Source organism: Microcebus murinus, chromosome 4 (genome assembly GCF_040939455.1).
Source record: "Microcebus murinus isolate Inina chromosome 4, M.murinus_Inina_mat1.0, whole genome shotgun sequence".
Classification (NCBI taxonomy): Eukaryota; Metazoa; Chordata; class Mammalia; order Primates; family Cheirogaleidae; genus Microcebus; species Microcebus murinus.
The window spans coordinates 57,514,618-57,534,674 of NC_134107.1; the positions used below are offsets into that span (position 1 = coordinate 57,514,618).

Sequence of the window (20,057 nt, forward strand, 5' to 3'; positions counted from 1 at the left end):
TTCTATAGACCGGGAAAACTGAGGCTCTGTAAGGGATACTGACTTACTAGAATTCATAAAAAGTAACAGGGCTGGATTAAAATCCAGATATGCCTGACTGCATTGTCTTTCTGCTATACCATACTTCCTTACTACAACTTTCACATGCATGCAGCAAGTATTGTTTCCGCTTTGTTACAAACATCTCGCACCATAACGATGTCTATATTGCCCTGATCTAGCTTGAATGTGACTCTAAGAGTTTCAAGGCCTAAGTTTCCCCCCAAACAATATCCTGAAAGCTGACAGTAGCATTGTCATCAGAATAGTGAAGACCCAAAGGCCAAATGGCTAAGCCTAAGGTTAAATATAAGGCCTCATGTAGAGAAATTCTTGTGCCATCAAAAGAAGCATCCAACACTGAAGTGTTAGGAGGCCTGAGATCTATGCTTGCCTCTACCCCAATCTGTTATGAAATTCACTTCCCCTATCTAGACCTCAGCTTCCTTAGCTATAAAATGCATTATCACAGAATAACTAAAGAGATCAAATACATGGGTGTAAATGACAGGGCTTTGAAGCATCTTGGAAATATTCAGATGGACATGTCCAGGAGGTAATTAAAAATGTAGATGGGCCAGGCACAGTGGCTCATACCTGTAATCCTAGCACTTTGGTAGACCGAGGGGGGAAGATTGCTTGAGGCTAGGTGTTCAAGAGTAGCCTGAGCAAGAGCGAGACCCTGTCTCTACAAAAAACAGAAAAATTAGCCGGTCATGGTAGTTCCAGCTAGCAGGGAAGCTAGGGCAGGAGGATCGCTTGAGCCCAGGAGTTGGAGATTGCAGTGAGCTATGATGATGCCACTGTACCATATCCCAGGCAATAGAGCAAGACTGTCTCAAAAGAAAAGTAGAAGTGGAGTCTAAAGAAAAGGAAGGAGCTAGAGCAGTAGATTTAAGAATTGTCAGGTCCCTTCAGTAAAGCCCTGGGCTGTACCACATACCCCTAAGTGAATCTATGAAGCATTATGTAGAAAAAGAGGAGAAAATAGGCAAATCAAGGGTCTAATCTATGCCTTGCTCCTGATGCACTTCTTCCCATCTAATCCCATTTCTATTCTTTAATTCCTACCATCTTCTTAGCCTACCACCGTCCGTGGAGATCCCTCCATTCTTTCTCCTCTGAACTAGGATTTCTTAATCAACCCATTCTTTGGATAGGTAAATATGGGTTATCTCTTTCTATCTCAGGGACTGGCTTGTGTGTTTTCCAACTTCCACATCAGTCATCTTCTGGTACTCTGTGAGCTCCTCAGGGCCAGGGCTTAAGACTTGTTTATATCTCTGTAGCTCTATACTTAGCATAGGGTAGCACAGGTTTTGACCAGAGCAGATACTCAGCAAAGGTACAAAGAAAAGGAGGAAAAGATTGAAGGGAGGTTTTAGATGGAAAGGGGAGGGGGAGATATAATATAAAGTGCATGTAGAGGGCAAATAACAGCTCCTAGGGAGAAGAAGAGTATTGCACAGCCTCCACACAAACTTAGTTCTCAGAATATACCTCACACCCAGTAAACACAGCCAGGGCAGAGTGACCATTGATGTTCCAGGAGTACAGATGTGGCTGGCTAAGTGAACAGAGATAACCCAGGGCAGCTGGTTGGGACGTAGGGAAACAAAGATGACAGAATTCCCAGCCTCAATGCTGCAAACAGAGTTTAACAAAATGAGGTCAACTGTTAACACCATCAGGCCTGAGATAGGGGAAGCAGGTATGAACAAATGAGATACTGACATGTTAACAGGGTCAAGCATAATGCTGAAAATTTTCAGGGTACCAGTTAGCATTGAGAAAATAAGCCTCCAATCATTATCACCTTCTGGAATCTCTTCTCCCAATGTATTCTCTCCACCTTCTCTACTGCCCACAATATTCTGGCAGATATAGATATTCATTCCTCACTGCCAAAATACGTGCTAGGAATTTCTTTTGTCATTTACACAGCCTTCTGTGCTGGGGTGTCTGTTTAACCTGTCAGAACTACTCCTGGGCCTTCTTCCCTTCTAGTTATAGCCCAACAAATGTTTTAGCTGCCTCAACTATCCACAGATACTCCATAGGCAGCAATTCTCCCCAAAACTAAGCTGGGCCAGATTCTTCTCCCAAATCCCCCAACTCCTATAGTCTGGAGAGGCCCAGCCTCCTTCTGTATAACTTCCAGCATATATCTCCTGGTACTCTCTCCTTGCTAGATCTTAAGCTATGTGCAGATGACAGATGAACAGAGCTGTCTCTGTCATCAGGGAGTTCCCAGTTTAAAGAGTAAAAGACAGAGAAACAAATTGTTATAAAGAAAACAGGCACTAAGGGCTATGGGTTCCTAGAGGAGAATAAGAGGAAAAAGTTGAGCATGCCCGAGAAAAGGCTGGAAAATCATCCTGGAGAAGGCTTGAAGGATGAGTTGGAGCATAATAGAAAGAAGAGAGAGGGTAAGGATACAGCTACAGAGACCAGAATAAGCTCTGCCAAAGAGGCAGCCACACCTGCTCACTGGGGACATTCCACTATTATCTGAGCCATTGAAAAAGGAAAGTAAGATATATTTTTTTTTCCTCTCTACAACTTTTCTCAATCCCAACAACTACTCTGCAGGCCTCTCTCTGCACCATTTTCAGTATTCTGGTTAAAAGCACAAAGGGTATACTAGCCCCTAGCCCATAAATTGAGGCATAGAGAACCTTAGGAATGTGCCCAAGGTCACAAAGCCACTAAGTGACAGAGCCAATTGGCTTTATTTCAAACCTGGAACTCTTTTTTTTTTCTTTTGAGACAGAGTGATCTCACTCTGTCTCTCTATGGCTTCATCACAGCTCACTGCAACCTTGAACTCCAGGGCTCAAGCAATCCTCCTACCTCAGCCTCCTGTAGTTGGGACTACAGATGTGAGCCACCACACTTGGCTAATTTTTCTTTTTTTTTTTTTGAGACAGAGTCTCGCTTTGTTGCCCAGGCTAGAGTGAGTGCCGTGGCGTCAGCCTAGCTCACAGCAACCTCAAACTCCTGGGCTCAAGCGATCCTCCTGCCTCAGCCTCCCGAGTAGCTGGGACTACAGGCATGCGCCACCATGCCCGGCTAATTCTTTCTATATATATTAGTTGGCCAATTAATTTCTTTCTATTTATAGTAGAGACGGGGTCTCGCTCTTGCTCAGGGTGGTTTCGAACTCCTGACCTTGAGCAATCCGCCCGCCTCGGCCTCCCAGAGTGCTAGGATTACAGGCGTGAGCCACCGCGCCCGGCCTAATTTTTCTTTTATTTGTAAGGATAAGGTCTCACTTTTGCTCAGGTTGGTCTTGGCCCCCTGGCCTCTAATGATCCTTCTGCCTTAGCCTCCCAGAGTGCTTAATATTACAGGTGTGAGCCACCACACTCAGCCAGAAAGTGGAACTCTTTATAATATATCTTGTTTCCTCTAACAGAAGTAGAAGGTGGGATAATATAATAGAAAAGACAGTACTGAAATAGAAATTAAAGTCCTGGGTTTGAGTCATGGCTCTGCCACTTTAATGCTGAATGGCCTCTAAAAATTCACCTCATCTCTCTGAACATCAATTTATTTTTATTTTTATTTTTTTTAGAAACTGGATTTTACCATATTGCCAAGGCTAGACTCAAACTCCTGGGATCAAGCAGTCCTCCCACCTCAGCCTTCCAAGTAGCTGAGACTACAGGCGTGTACCACTGTGCCTACCTAATTTTTCTAAGAAATTATCTGCAGTGAAGACAAAGTCCCCTCAATGAATGATCTGGTCCCATAGGGAAACATCAGCTTAGCCCTCAAACTAGACATTGCCTTCACGGAGGCTTTGCTTCTCAAAGCATATCTAATACCTGACAACTGGTGCTGTCTGGAAAGCCCTAAATGAGCCTGCAAGCCTAGAGGCAACTCTGCAGGGTGAAAAAGACTGTGAAGGTCCCTGTGCTACTCTGTGGCCACATGGAGAGGACTGAGCATGCCTTCTACTGTCAGAAATGGATCTTGAGGTAGCCCTGTGCTGAGCCAGTCTAATCCCTCCCCTCCCTTCCCTAGATCTGAAGCTGCTGTGGACAGATGGTGCCTGTTCCCTCAGTAGACCCTCTTGGCTAGTGCATGACAAACCTTTGATCTGAAATTTCTCAAGCCTCAGACACATGGCAGGATTTTTGTTATGGCTGGGCAAGGTGGCCATGGCTGGTAGCCATAGCAAGCCTAGGTTACCTGGGGTGCTTATCTGGATACAACCTATAATGAGGCCTGAACATCTGCCCACTTAAACCTTAAATAGGGATTTCAGTCCATGCTCAGAGGGGAAAATAAAGCCTAGCAAGGCATAGATCAGGGGACTATTTGTAGGCACCCAGCAGGCATGTAGCCCATCCCTTGCAGAAGTCTCCTTGCAAAGAGCTTCCTCACATTTTCCTCAGACTGTAGCTGGCAATCTTCAAAATTTTCCTTTAACAAGCATCAGCAGAAAATTATGAAGACAATATTTGCATCAGGACAGCAGCTGGTTTGCAAAGTCTTAGCTTCCAGGAGTCCTAGCTCTATCAGAACCCTTGAATTACAGTCAGTAAGAACCTTCAATGACCAAGCCCATTTTACCAATAAGGCAATTTAAGTCTAGGCAGAACTGAATTGCTAAAGGTCATTTAATAAAGCACAGGCCAAACAAAATTCTTATAATTATAGGATGCAGACACCAGGAAGAAAAAGACCTCCTGTCTTTTACATAGAACCCTTATCAACCAAGGGGTTTCTCCCCAAACTCCTGCAATGTCACAGTTGAAAGGAACCATAAGGATCCTTTAGCCCAAGTGTCTCATGATACAAATCAGAAAACACACCCTGAGAAAAGTGACCTATCCAAGGTCACAAGTGAGTGGAAATTTTGAAAAGGATCAGGGTCTCCTATCAGTTCAGGGTTCTTTCCTAAACTTTTCAAGAAGCTGAATGAAAGTCCAGGAGTTACAAAAAATCAAGCTGTACAGGCATACCTCAGAAACATTGCGGGTTCTATTCCAGACCACTGCAATAAAGCGAATATCACAATAAAGCAAGTCACACAAATTTTGGTTTCCCAGTGCACATAAAAGTTATGTTTACAGGCCGGGCGTGGTGGCTCACGCCTGTAATCCTAGCACTCTGGGAGGCCGAGGCGGGCGGATTGCTTGAGGTCGGGAGTTCGAAACCAGCCTGAGCGAGACCCCGTCTCTACTAAAAAAAATAGAAAGAAATTAATTGACCAACTAAAAATATATACATAAAAAATTAGCCGGGCATGGTGGCGCATGCCTGTAGTCCCAGCTACTTGGGAGGCTGAGGCAGAAGGATCGCTTGAGCTCAGGAGTTTGAGGTTGCTGTGAGCTAGGCTGACGCCACGGCACTCACTCTACCCTGGGCAACAAAGTGAGACTCTGTCTCAAAAAAAAAAAAAAAAAAAAAGTTATGTTTACACTATAATGTAGTCTGTTAAGTGAGCAATAGCCTTAGGTCTAAAAATACAATGTGCATACCTTAATTTAAAATTACTTTTTGTGCATACTTTAATTTAAAATTACTTTATTGATAAAAAAAATTCTGACAGAGACACAAAGTGAGCACATGAAGTTAGAAAAATGACACTGACAGACTTGTTCAATGTAAATTGCCACAAACCTTCAATTTGTAAAAAATGCAATTATCTGCCAAGTGCAATAAAGTGAAGAGAAATAAAACTAAGTATGCCTGTATATGTTTATTCCTATTGTTGTCAAAATTCACAGACCCTAAAATTCTAAAAGTCCCTCTTTTAAAATGTACAATTCAATGGTTTTAGTATATTCACAAGATTGTGCAACCATCAGCACAATAAATGTTAGAACATTATCATTACCCCAAAAAGAAATCCATATCCATTAGCAGTCACTTCCTATTTCCTACTCCCCCAAGCTCTAAAAACCACTAACCTAATTTTTTGTCTCTATGGATTTACCTATTTTGGATATTTCATATAAGTGAGATCACAAAATCATACAATATGTGGCTTGTTGTGACTGGTTTATTTCATTTAGCTGTTTTCAAGGTTCATCCATATTGTATCAGTATTTCATTCCTTTTCATGGATTAATGATTAATATTCCACTGCATGCATATAACCACATTTATTTTTCTATGCATCAACTAATAAACATTTGAGTTGTTTCCACTTTTTGGCATTATTCTAATTTCTGTACATCCTCACCAACACTTATTGTCTGTCTTTTTGATTATAACCTAGTGAGTAAGAAAGGATACCTCATTATGGTTTTGATTTGCATTTCCCTAATGGCAAATGATGTTGAACATCATTGTGTATTAGCCATGGATAAATATATACACAAATCCTTTGGCCATTTTTTAATTGTCTTTTTATTGCTGAGTTTTAAGAATTTCTTTCTTTTTTTTTTTTTTTTTTTAAGACTGAGTATTACTGTCACCCCAGTTAGAGTGTATTAGTGTGACCATATAACTCACTGCAACCTCAAACTCCTGGACTCAGATGATCCTCCTGCCTCAGCCTACCCAGTAGCTGGGACTACAAGCATGTGCCACCAGGCTCCGCTAATTTTTTCTATTTTTAGCAGAGTCGAGGGTTTTGTTCTTGCTCAGGCTGGTCTTGAACTCCTGACCTCAAGCGATTCTCCCGCCTTGGCCTCCCAGGGTGCTAGGATTACAGGTGTAAGCCACTGCGCCCAGCCTAAGAATTCTTTATATATTCTGGATAGTAAAGTCTTGTCAGAAAAATGTTTGCTAATACTTTCTCCATTCTGGATAGTAAAGTCTTGTCAGAAAAATGTTTGCTAATACTTTCTCCATTCTGTGGGTGGGCTGTCTATTCACTTTCTTAATATGTATAAAACTTTTTTATTTTGATGAAATCCAATTTATCCATTCTTTGTTGTGTTGCTTGTGCTTACTTTGAAAATAACCTGAGTTAAAATTCATATAATATAAAATTAACCATTTTAAAGTGAACAATTCAGAGGCATATAGTATATTCACAATCTGATACAACTACTGCCTGTAACTAGTTCCAAAACATTTCTATCACTCCATAGTAAAATTTCCTATCCATTAATCAGTTTCTTCCCATTCTCTCCCTCCTCCCACCAACACTTGCCAACCATCATCAGTCTGCATTCTATCTCTATGAATTTATATATTCTAAATATTACATATAAATGGAATTATACAATATGTGACTTTTTGTGTCTGGCTTCTTTCATTTAGCATGTTTTCTAGGCTCAGCCACATTGTAGCATGTATCAGAACTTGATTCCATTTTACAACTGAATAAAATTCCATCACATATATATACCCCACAATTTACTTTTCTATTCATCCATTAATAGATACTTGGGCTATTCTACCTTTTGGCTCTTGTAACTTGTGCGGTTATGAACATGCATATATGTGTACTTGTTCGATATCTGTTTTCAATTCTTTGGATATATACTTAGGTGGAGAATTGCTGGGTTATATGGTAACTCTGTGTTTAATTTTTGAGGAACCACCAGACTGTTTTCCATAGTAGCTGAACCACTGTACAGTCTCATTAGCAATGTACAAAGGTTCTATTTCTCCGCACCCTCACCAACACTTTTTATTTTTCGTTTTTAAAAAAACTATTCTAGCTATTCTAGCTAGTGTGAGGTATATACTTAGCTTTAGTATCTCTGTTCTGCCTATCTTAGAAACACAGTTTTCCTGCTGACCTCTGACTTCCCTTAGGTTGGATCACACATAGCACATAGGCTATATGAAATGGGTCTAGGAGAAAAATATCCCTGTCCTGGCATCAATCTAACCTGCTCCACCACGGCACCTTTTGTTGGCTCTGATCTCTTCGACCCAATACCATGGACCCAGGATTCTAGTTCTCATGCTAGCTGATTTTCCCAGATAAAATCCTTGCCTACTTTAGCCTGCAGTTTCTAATGTCCTCTTTCAGATAGAGTAAATCCTATTTTGATACAGAATACATACAGCCCGATAATATGTCTTAGAAAATAAGAAAGACGTTCAGGCTATTGAAGGCCTCCCCTTCCTGGGTGGTGACAGAGGAGAGAGAGAACCTTTGTGAAAGTAGCCTAGTACCTGGCACTAAGCCACTTGTAGACAACCTGCTTCTGGGTTGGGGATTTGTACGTAGCAAAGCAGCTCTTTTACTGCAATCTATTGAAAGGCAGCCCTCTTTGAAGCATGGAATTGAAGACACCCAGTAAGGAATAAATAAATAAAAATAAAAAAAAAAAAAAAAGAAAGGGAGTCCTCAAGACAAGAGTTTGTAAAGAGAAAGAAAGGATTAAAAAAGAAGAAGAAGAAAAGAAAAGATTTAAAAAAAGAAGAAGAAAAGAAACAAAAGAAAAAAGAAAAACAAGGAAAAAAACAACAAAAAAAGTAGCCTAGTTTTTACTACTGGGTATAATTCTTCTGGTATAAGTGTTTTTGTTAGTATATACAAAGAAGTGTATAAGCTATTAATATGGAGGGTTTAATAAAGCTACTTCCTAACCTTTAAGACCCAGCTCAAGAATTACCTTCTTCATAAAGCCTCCTAGACTCCAGTAGAAAATTACTCCCTATTTTGTGGTTCCAGCTGAACTCTGGAAAGACTTATATAATAGCTATAACACTATATTTGTTTACCATTTACTATATTTGTTGACATGCTTATCTCCATTTAGATAGAAGCCCTTTAGAGAAGGGACCCTGCCATTTATACTGGTACACAGAAGGTTCTTAATGTTAGTGAATGAATGAAAGGCCATTACTGAACATAAAGAGTAGTCTCACATAAAAAGGAGAGCCATTCAATGTATCATTTATTCAAAATTTATCCACAAATGGTGAACAAAATGTGCCATAAAACTGACCCTCACTTCCCAAAAAAAGGCAACAAAGAATATGAGAACACTCTTTTCCCAGTTTGCTCTGTTTCACAATTTCAAAACATATAGACCTGCCTGTATCGAGTCAGCTTGGGCACTTGCCAAGCCACATTCATAGACAGGGAAATGTCATACTGCCTCTGACCTTGCCTGCCAGGTGCATCCCTGGACTGGTTCCTGGCATTCTGCTACTGGTACTTTAAACTGATGCCAGCAGTTCCCAAAGGGTGGAAAGTGGGCCCTAAACACCTGGTTTGGTCAAGGGTAATTTTCTAAGAAATCTCACTACTTTTTCTTTCCCTTTGTTTCACTTAGTATAAGAAAAGGATGGTAGAGTTGGCTGTTCCCACCATGCAGATCTGTAAGGTCTAAACCACCTAACTCTCTCAACTAGCCCCTGACTAAAGAGACCAACCACCCTTTCTAAGGCCTGAGTGTGCCTCTGTTGCTTCAGTGAAAGTCCACTTAGTCTTCCTAGGTCATCAAAGGACACAAAGATGTTCAGCAACCAGTTCATATACTTTGCCTGTCTACAGTGAGAGCTGGTAACAGCTAGATGGCATTCAGCCCTTTGGGGGTTACTTGCTATCCCTGAGTATACTTTTCATATTTTAGCCTTTGTATTCTCACTCAGGTTATTTATTCCACCTAGAATGTCCTTTTCTGTCACCTCCATGGAATAAAGCTCTATCCATTTTTAAAGGCAGAGGTCACATGCTACCTTGTCTATAGGATACCTTTTCTATCCTTCCTTTGGGCCTCAGAAGCACTGTGTATCTCTCTAGAACGCTCATTTTATCCCTTTAGGGCAGAATATGATTCATCCAAGCCAACCTCTAGGATATGGCACAAAGTAGATATTTCCTTAAAGTATTTAAAGAATGGATGTTGGTATCTGGCCGGACTAAAATACAAGACTATTTCTTTCAATACCAGTGGAAATGGGCCAGGCATGATGACTCATACCAGTAATCCCAGTATTTTGGGAGACTGAGGCAAGAGGATTGCTTGAGCCCAGGAGTTTGAGACCAGCATGGGCAACTCAGCAAGAGCCCATCTCTACAAAAAATAGAAAAATTAGCTGGGCATGGTGGCAAATGTGATGCCACTACAATCTAGCCTGGGCAATAGAATGAGACCCTGTCTCAAAAACAAAAAAAACAGTAGAAATAGTGGAGGTGCTGCCTTGCACATGTACCTAGGAGACCCATGACCTCAGCCTAGCCACTACAACAGCTTTGGGTTCCATGGCTCAGCAGTAGCCCTTCTCTACACAGGACTCACAGAGAGGAGGCCCAAAGAGTACTGTATCCAGGGCCTTCAGCTGCAGCTTCTGCCGATGGCTCCGGTCTGTCATCTTCAGCACAGTCCCTGTCATGGTGGTGTTGGTTACAGCTAGCCTGTTGAGGCAAAGAGTAGCAGGGTCAGTTCCCTGCCAATAGAGCCATGAAGGATCCCGGTAGGATTACCCACCTCCTCCAGGAACACTTCTAGCTCTTGGTGACCATTCCCTTCTGCACTCTAGAACACAAAGGCTACACACCAATGGGATATCAACAGAGAGTATGGAGGGACACGTAACATTTGCCAAGAATATGCTCACCCTCACTCCCCATATCCACCATCTCCTAAGTACCCTAGCCTCTAAGGGTTACCTAGCTGTGATCATTTCCACACCCAAATATAAATTTTCTATTGTGCTTCTCCTCGCAGGGTTTATCCTCTATATATTTACCTGTACCTCCCACCACTTGTAAATGCATTCTCCTGTCCAGCCTAGGTCAAAATGTCATGCCACATGACCCAGCAAGAATTTGGGGACTTATGAATTATCCTAATCCTAAACCCACTGTCAGTATATATAAACCTGCTGATGACAAAAATTGAATTAGTCTTGTTAGCTTTTATTTGAGTCACTGGAGTAAATTTACCCCTCCATAAGATTATTGTAATTTTTTATGACCTTCGACCATACTGTCAGTGATAACTATAATAACAGAGAGCCTATAAACAAGCAAATGACCTAGGAGAAACTGGACTTTGTTTCTCTTCTGCTGGAACACAGTGGATACAGGAGGAGAAGGGTAAAAGATACAAAAGGTTGAAAACCATGGTCTGGGTCCCACAAGTGAGCAACCTCTGTAGGGTTGGTGCTCTTCTCTGATACTTAGCTATATTTCCCCAGCTAGAAAAGAAGCTTCTGACATCATCATGTGTGATGATTTATACTTCCGTCTGAGCATACAGGAGCAGCTACTTCCTTCTCTGGGCTTGGAAAACAACCACACCCACCTATAAGAGAGGCAGCGAGGCACTGTGATGTGGGCTTGGGGGATGTCAGGAGACTTGGCTTCTCAACCCAGCTCAACCAGTGACTCATGTGTCTGATGGCAACCTGCTTGGTCCCTCCCCTAGGACCTCACTTTCCTTTATGTAAACTTAAGTAGAATCAGGTGCTGCCTATAAGCATGGGAGTTCTTGAGGCTCCTCTTTAAAACACTTCTGCCAGGTGTGCTGGACTTTGTCTGACTGATCAAAATGAACATTGTCATCTTTTCTACAGTCTATTTCTCAAAGACACCTATGAACTGGAATGTTCTCTACTTTTAAGCAATGAGAGAAATGAGAAAGGAGCTAACATTTACTAAGTAACTACTATGTATCTGGTACTGTTCTGGCACTTTACATACAATACCTCATTTAGTCCTTACAACAACCTTAAGAACTCAGTTCTATTACCAATTCCACTTTATAGGTAAGAAAACTGAGACTTAGAGTCGAGTAACTTGCCCAAAGTCACACACAAGTAAGTGGCAAAGCCAGGGAATGAACTCACATATGCTAGATTCTTCCCATTATTCCATGCTGGCTAGTGTTGGGCCTAGAATTACCACCACTTCCACCCCAAGCCTCCTGCTGTCACTAGGTGCCACAGTTTGGTGTCCTCTACTCCTCTGCCCAGCCTGGCTGGACCTGGTCTTGGTTCTAATTCTAGCCACAGGAGGGCTAAGTGAACCCATGACCTGAGAACTGACTTCTTAACCTATGCTTTGCAGTTTTAATCCAAGCCACAGCTATTCCCCATGAGGGAATGGTCCAAGGATTCATAAGGCAATACTGCTGTTTCCATTGGTAGCAAGAAAAAACCCTATATTCTAGATCTTAATGGTCAATTATATATTCAATTGTCTATCTCTTCCATTAGCACATTGACTGCCACACTAGGAAAAAAGTTTTCCCAGGGGCCACAGTATTTTATTACAAAAACAGAATAAAAACTTCAAAAACAAAATGATCCTTTCTAATTTAATGAAAATTTTGTTACTTTTTGTTTTTTTCTGTGTTGTATGCAACTTGAAAAATATTTCATACGAGTAAAGAGATGTCTGAGTTACATATGCTTCACAAGGCCCTGAGCTTAAAACTAGCATGAGTTAAATACAACTCACATGGCAGTTAATGTGTTAAACATGGAGTTCTTCAAGGCTCCGGAGTCATATCCAATGTATCTCTTTGTACTTGGGGCCCAGAAGAGAGCACAGCACATGGTAGGTACTTGGTGAAGTTTCGTGAAATAAAATTGAACTGAATATTGCGAGGAAGTCTATCTTCAACCACATGTCACAAGAGAAAGATGCAGTGAAAAAAGCAGGGCACTTAGAACAAGGCAGACCTAGGTTCAAATCCCAGCTCTGCCACTTACTAGCTTGGATAAATTATAAAATATTTGAGAATCAGTTTGTCCACCCAAAAGTTGGGACAGTAATTCCTTCCTCCCAGAATTGTGAGAACCAACTGAAGTAGCGGGTAGGAAAACACTCTATAAAGGGAGGTACAAACATTAAGATTATTACTGTCTCCAGAGTAGGGAGAAGCTGTGAAGAAGAGGCTGCAGGCAACAGAGGAGGAAATAGCCAGCTCAGCTAGGCCTGGACAGCAGTGCCTGGTAGTTCTGTGGCTGGAGACTGCAATGTGTGGGCATTCCAACAGCTTCACTTTCCCCTTTCCCCTTTGCTGAAGCTCATAACCAGATGCACCTACATAATAAGATGACAGATTATACATAATCAGCACTTACCAGACAGTAAACCCTTTGAGGGCAAAGGCAGGTTGTTGTCATCTTTATCCCCAGCACCCAGCACAAATGCTTGGCACAGAGCAGGTACCCAGTAAATATTTGTTGAATGAATAAGTAAATGGATTAATGACTGAATAACATATGGCACTAGTTTGATATAACAAGAAGTCCAAGCACTAATCCATTCCCTCCCCACTCCCAGCCCAAGCCTTAGTATATTGTGCCTGTAAAGGAGGCAAAGAGTTATGATACCACAGCTGTTGGAGTCATCCCAGAGATGAGGCTGGCCCAATGGCAGTCAGCAGCCCTCTGTACCATTTTCATTAGAGATAAACTGTATACGAATAACCCAGGGAAGGCTAAAACAGCTCTGAGACTCCTGAGTGATAAAAGAGGCAAGTGCTGGGAGATAGCAAAAGAAAAGAAAAAAATAAAAGAAAAAAAGCTTTGAAGTCTACTATGTCTAGATTCAAATCACAGTTTTGTCCCTAACTAGCCATGTTTGTGACCTTGGAAAAGTTACTTAACCAGTTTCATCATCTATATACAGTAATACCCACCTTATAGGACTGATGTAAGAATTAAATGAGATACTGTAGATAGCGTTGAGTAGAGTGCCTGGCATATACTAAGCACTCAATAAATGGCAGCTATTAGTACTATTCCCAGAATTATCAGGACTATTAAATAAGAGAATGGATATAAATTGTCCATCATGCTTTATAGCAAGTGTACAATAGATGTGAGAAGAGGAGAGATCTATAGACTCCACCCTGAAAAGGGTGGAACCTACTTAACTGGTCAGAGTAACCTGAAGGCAGGCCCACACCAGCCCATTCCCTACATCCTCAAGTGAGAAAAACCCAGTCCCCTCCTGACCTTGGCATGGCATGGCCACTGAGCTGCAGCTTCCGGAAGGTCTCCTCATACTGAGGCAGCTCCACATATGTGATCAGCCACTGCACCACCTCATCCACGGTCCAGTTGTATACTGTGGAAAGAGACAAGCAAAGCCATGACTCCCAAATGTCAAGCACTTTTTGCACTTATCGTCATGGTCATACTGACCTTAACGTTCACCACATGTGTGTGTTTAACATCTCGTTCTCCCATAAAATCCTAAGTATGAAAGGAGTACACACTGTATGAGTCTATTTATATGAAACCCTAGAAAAGACAAATCAATACTGACAGAAAGCAGATAAATGGTTAGCTGAAGCCAAGAGAGGGTCTGGGGACTGACTGGAAAGGAGCACAAAGCAATGTTTTAAGATGATGGAAATATTCTATATCTTGAATGTGGTGGTGGTTACACAAGGGATAACATCTGTCAAAATTCATCAAACTATACATTTAAAATAGGTGTATCTTTCTGTATATAAATTATACCTCAATAAAGTTGATTTTAGAATTTTTTTTTTTTTTTTTTTTGAGACAGAGTCTCGCTTTGTTGCACAGGCTAGAGTGAGTGCCGTGGCGTCAGCCTAGCTCACAGCAACCTCAAACTCCTGGGCTCAAGCAATCCTTCTGCCTCAGCCTCCCAAGTAGCTGGGACTACAGGCATGCGCCACCACGCCCGGCTAATTTTATATATATATATTAGTTGGCCAATTAATTTCTTTCTATTTATTACAGTAGAGACGGGGTCTTGCTCTTGCTCAGGCTGGTTTCGAACTCCTGACCTCGAGCAATCCGCCTGCCTCGGCCTCCCAGAGTGCTAGGATTACAGGCTTGAGCCACCGCGCCCGGCCTAGAATATTTTTAAACTATAAATGTGACCAGGGTTAAGAACCAGCCATCTATCCACCTATCCATCCAAGTATCCAATTAAGCATCCATAAGGGGCCCACTTAGTACCATACTGGCAGAAACTCAGTTCCCAATCCAGTGAAAGAGATAAAAAAATAAATATAATCAGGCCAGGTGTGGTAGCTCATGCCTGTAATCCTAGCACTCTGAGAGGCAGAGGCGGGTGGATCCTTTGAGCTCAGTAGTTCGAGATCAGCCTAGGCAAGAGCAAGACCCCGTTTCTACTAAAAAAAATAGAAAGAAATTAGCCAAAACAACTAAAAATAGAAAAAAATTAGCCAGGAATGGTGTCACATGCCTGTAGTCCCAGCTACTTGGGAGGCTGAGGCAGGAGGATTGCTTGAGCCCAGGAATTTGAGGTTGCTGTGAGCTAGGCTGACGTCACGGCACTCTAGCCTGGGCAACAGAGTGAGACTCTGTCTCAAATAAATAAATAAATAAAATCAGTGAAGCATGGACTCTGATAAATAAATATACATAGAGCACAGAGAAGAAAGGGAGTAACTGCCTAGGGGCTCAAGAATTACCTCAGAGAAGAAGATAAATTGCAACATAAAGGATTAGTAGAAGCTCATCTGAAATATGTCATGGGTGTGGGTGAGGAAGGCACTTGATATAGAATGGAGGAAGGTGCAAAGAAAAGATGTGAAATTTGATGTGTCTAGAATATGGAATACTTGGAAGGTAGTTGCAAAAGAAAGTCGAAGCCATGTCACAAAGGGTATTGACTGCCACACTAAGACTGTTGCTAGTATTGTCCTGGGACAAGCCTGTCTCAGGTTGTTCTGGCCAGGTAGGTGAGACTCAGCCCTTTTCAGGGCAGAATCTATAAACCTCTCCTCACATCTATTGTGTGCTTGGTATAGATCACATTGGGCACTCTGCATCCATTCTCTTATTTAATATTGCTACTCAGAGCTGCATCGTCCAAGCAGTAGTAGCCAGTAGCTTCAAGTGGCTATTTATATTTAATTGTATTAAAATTAAATTAAATATTCAGCTCTTCAATGGCCCTAGTCACATTTTTAAGTGTCCAACTGCTAGATGTGGCTAATGGCTACCATGTTGGGCAACACAAATTATAGAACATTTCCATCATTGTATGAATATCTATTGGACAGGACTGGTCAAGATACCCTATTATAAAAATGTTGATCTTATATTATATTTTGAAGATAACCTAACAGTAAAAAACAAAAGTACATTCTGGATCATCTAGATATGTAAGAGTATAGTTTTTCAACTTGAGTGGCCATGAAGCATTTGTGTTTATAACTGTGTTAATGTAAAATCATTATAATAGAAGATATAGTTGACTCTTTAACAGGCTTTGAACTGTACAGGTCCACTTACACCTGGATTTTTTGCGACAAAGGTTACGCTGAGTGTGCCTACCTCTTCTGCCTCTCCTTCCACCTCCTCTACCTCTCCCACCTCTGCCACCCTGAGACAGCAAGACCAACTCCTTCTCTTCTTCCTCCTCCTCAGCCTATTCAATGTGAAGATGATGAGGATGAAGACTTTTATGATGATCCACTTCCCCTTAATGAATAGCAAAATATATTTTCTCTTTCTTATGATCTTCTTAATAACATTTTCTTTTCTCTAGCTATTTTTAAGAATACAATGTACAATGCATATAACATATAAAATATGTGTTAATCAACTGACATTGATAATACTTCTGGTCAACAATAGGCTATTAGTAGTTAAGTTTTGGGGAAATCAAAAGTTATATGTAGATTTTTTACTGTATGGAGGGTGAGTATCCCTAACCTTCGTGTTGCTCACGGGTCAACTGTACTTGCCTGAAATTTTAGGACATAATGTGCTTCATAACAATAATATTTCTTTAATTTAGATATTTTAATCCAAAGGAACCCAGAGATCAAAACTGCTATTTTTACACAAAATATATAAATTCATAATATATCTCAAATTTACATATTTTAATACAAAAGAACCCAGAGATCAAAACAGTTATTTTTATACAAACTATGTAATATTTTGTTTGTAATATATAATTTCATACTTGCAATTCAAATTTTCAAGACAAATACTACCCACCAAAAAATTTAAACCACTGAAATATTACCCACTAAAAGATATAAACCAATTGGTGCATCCCCAGAGAATCTAATATAACATCGCATGATCACATCTATTATGATGTACCTAATAGCACTATAATGGACATGGGTCATTTTTGCCACCAAGCATCCACTTCTCCTTTTGATAACAACAATACTCAGAATTTGTATTAGTGGAACCACCCCTCCCTTGCTTTCAGCTAATATGCTTCAGGTAAAGTTAAATCAACCTCTAGGAGTAAAGAGCTAAGTCAATTAGTATATTCCATCCTCCTGCCCATAGTGCTTGGTTCAGGGATGAGCACGTAATTCAAAATGAAGCCGAAGAAACTGAATTTTTGTTTGATTCCTAAGAGATATGCTTGCTCTTCTACTACACTGGGATAAAATGACCCTGAACTATAATAGTAATAGTACTAATACTAATAACAGAAGCCATCACTTACATAGCACTTACTAAATGACAGTACTGTTCTAAGCACTTCGTATGTATTAACTCACTAATCTTCACCACCACCATGTGAAGATATATCCAATTTTACCCCCATTTTTAAGATGAAGAAACTGAGACACAGAAAGATTATATAACTTTTCCAAATTTACCCAGCTAGGAATTGGTAAAGCCAAGATTTGGTCTCAGGCAGTCTAGCTCCATAGCCCCTGTTCAAAGCACATATATGGGCCGGGCGAGGTGGCTCACGCCTGTAATCCTAGCACTCTGGGAGGCCAAGGCGGGCGGATTGCTCGAGGTCAGGAGTTCAAAACCAGCCTGAGCAAGACCCCGTCTCTACCAAAATATAGAAAGAAATTAATTGACCAACTAAAAATATATATACAAAACAAAAATTAGCCGGGCATGGTGGCGCATGCCTGTAGTCCCAGCTACTAGGGAGGCTGACGCAGTAGGATCGCTGAGCCCAGGAGATTGAGGTTGCTGTGAGCCAGGCTGACGCCACGGCACTCACTCTAGCCTGGGCAAGAAAGTGAGACTCTGTCTCAAAAAAAAAAAAAAAAAAAAAAAAGCACATATATGTATCTCCTCCCTGATGCTGGAAGCCTTCATACACAGGCAAAGCCAAGTGAAGATCCAGACGACATAATTTAAGTCCTGAGTAAGATCACGCCTGTACACAGCCCTATTCATATGTATTTCAGTTTTATGCAACAGTAAATTTCCCCTTATTGCTTGTATCAGATTGAGAGGATTTTCTGTCATAACAGGAAGCAACTCTAACTGAAACAATTACTGAGTGACCATTCGAAACACAGCAAGTCACATGATCATACTTGGAGCACTATGGCTACTCATTCCTCAATATTATAATGTTGCGACTTTTTTTAAAAGAATAATCATAAAAATTAGCCTTTTAAAATAATTTTCATATTTGTATGGTATTCAACACACAGCAAATTTATCTCTATAATTTGTTAAAAGTCAATTATGAAGGAATAGAAATGGACATAATATACAAGGAATATGTTCAAGCCAAGTGAAGGTCAAATGAGATCATGATGTGTTATGCAAATCAAAGTTTCATAGTAACTTAAATAGAGAAAAATGGTGGGAGGAATGAGTCATCAGATGGCATCAGTAATACAGACATGCTGAACTTAAGAGCCAGGGAGCAACTAAGTTTCAGCAAAAAAAGTATCATTTTATTAGATCAGAAGTTTATTTTTATATAAAGTATAAATCTATTTTTTGTTCTTATTTATATGCAAATTTTATACAGAGACCTAAACCTCATTTTATGTTTGTACATATTTAAATAACATAATAAAAATAATTTAAGTCATCACTACATGTCCAAGATAAATTATTTCCCTTAAAAGGAATTTGTACATTCCTCAAGTTTGAAAACCACTGTTTTGAGAAGCAAAAAGCCAAAAAAGTTTTGAGGCAAAATGATATTAATATGATGAGGCTCATCACCCTCCTCTCTTAAGATCCACCTCTTTACCAAAAATTGACTTTCATCAGAATGCTATCTAATTTCCCTTTAATAGTCAGGAAACACTGAAGCATGGAACAGCTCCTGTTCATTTCTGCTTATCCACTGTTTCTAAAATAAAAGCTTCATATATAGAGGCATCATTAAGAATAACTACCCTAAGGCCGGGCGCGGTGGCTCACACCTGTAATCCTAGCTCTCTGGGAGGCTGAGGCGGGCGGATCGCTCGAGGTTGGGAGTTCGAAACCAGCCTGAGCAAGAGCGAGACCCCGTCTCTACTATAAATAGAAAGAAACTAATTGGCCAGCTAATATATATAGAAAAAATTAGCCGGGCATGGTGGCTCATGCCTGTAGTCCCAGCTACTTGGGAGGCTGAGACAGAAGGATCGCTTGAGCCCAGGAGTTTGAGGTTGCTGTGAGCTAGGCTGACGCCACGGCACTCACTCTAGCCTAGGCAACAAAGCAAGACTCTGTCTCAAAAAAAAAAAAAAAAAAAAAAAAGAATAACTACCCTAAATGAGAAATTCTAGAAATGTTCTGATTGTGGACTTCCAAACAACAACAATACCAAACTTCCTTAGAAAAATATACAGCTCATGTGGATGGGTAATTTCTGAAATGCTTGTCAAAAAACAGGCATTGCTCTGGTAGGCACAACTCACATCTTGGGTTGTTTCTATCACTCTCACATAAGCTAGAGAAATTAAAAAATTGGGACCTGTGTCTTCATTCCCCTATTTCCCCCACAGTGGAGCCCAGCATATGATGCAAAGCAGACAATCAGGAATGAAACAAAGTTGAAGGCAAAAATGCTTCAGTCTCTTAATGTCCTCAAGAAGATGCTGAGGGCTGGGCATGGTGGCTCACGCCTGTAATCCTAGCACTCTGGGAGGCCGAGGCAGGGGGATCATTTGAGCTCAGGAGTCCAACACCAGCCTGAGCAAGAGCGAGACCCAGTCTCTACTAAAAATAGAAAAGAAATTCGCTGGACAACTAAGACTATATAGAAAAAATTAGCCAGGCATGGTGCCGCATGCCTGTAGTCCCAGCTAGCTACTCGGGAGGCTGAGGCAGAAGGATTGCTTGAGCCCAGGAGTTTGAGGTTGCTGTGAGCTAGGCTGATGCCATGACATTCTAGTCTGGGCAACAGAGTGAAACAGGGTCTCAATAAAAAGAAGATGCTGAAACTTAGGAGGAAA

The 20,057-nt window shown here is 40.9% G+C and overlaps 1 protein-coding gene across 9 annotated transcripts in view; it reads right to left on the minus strand.

Moving 5' to 3' along the window:
- The window catches only part of STIM1 (stromal interaction molecule 1), a 177,731-nt gene that overhangs the window by 24,539 nt on the left and 133,135 nt on the right, over positions 1–20,057 (minus strand). For 8 of the 9 annotated variants that reach the window (XM_012744908.3, XM_012744909.3, XM_012744913.3 and 5 more), the window contains 2 exons: positions 13,885–13,996; positions 10,212–10,327 (listed from right to left, as the gene is read on the minus strand). In XM_012744908.3, the coding sequence (XP_012600362.1) occupies positions 10,212–10,327; positions 13,885–13,996 (228 nt within the window). The other variant, XM_076002250.1, reaches the window with a different exon arrangement.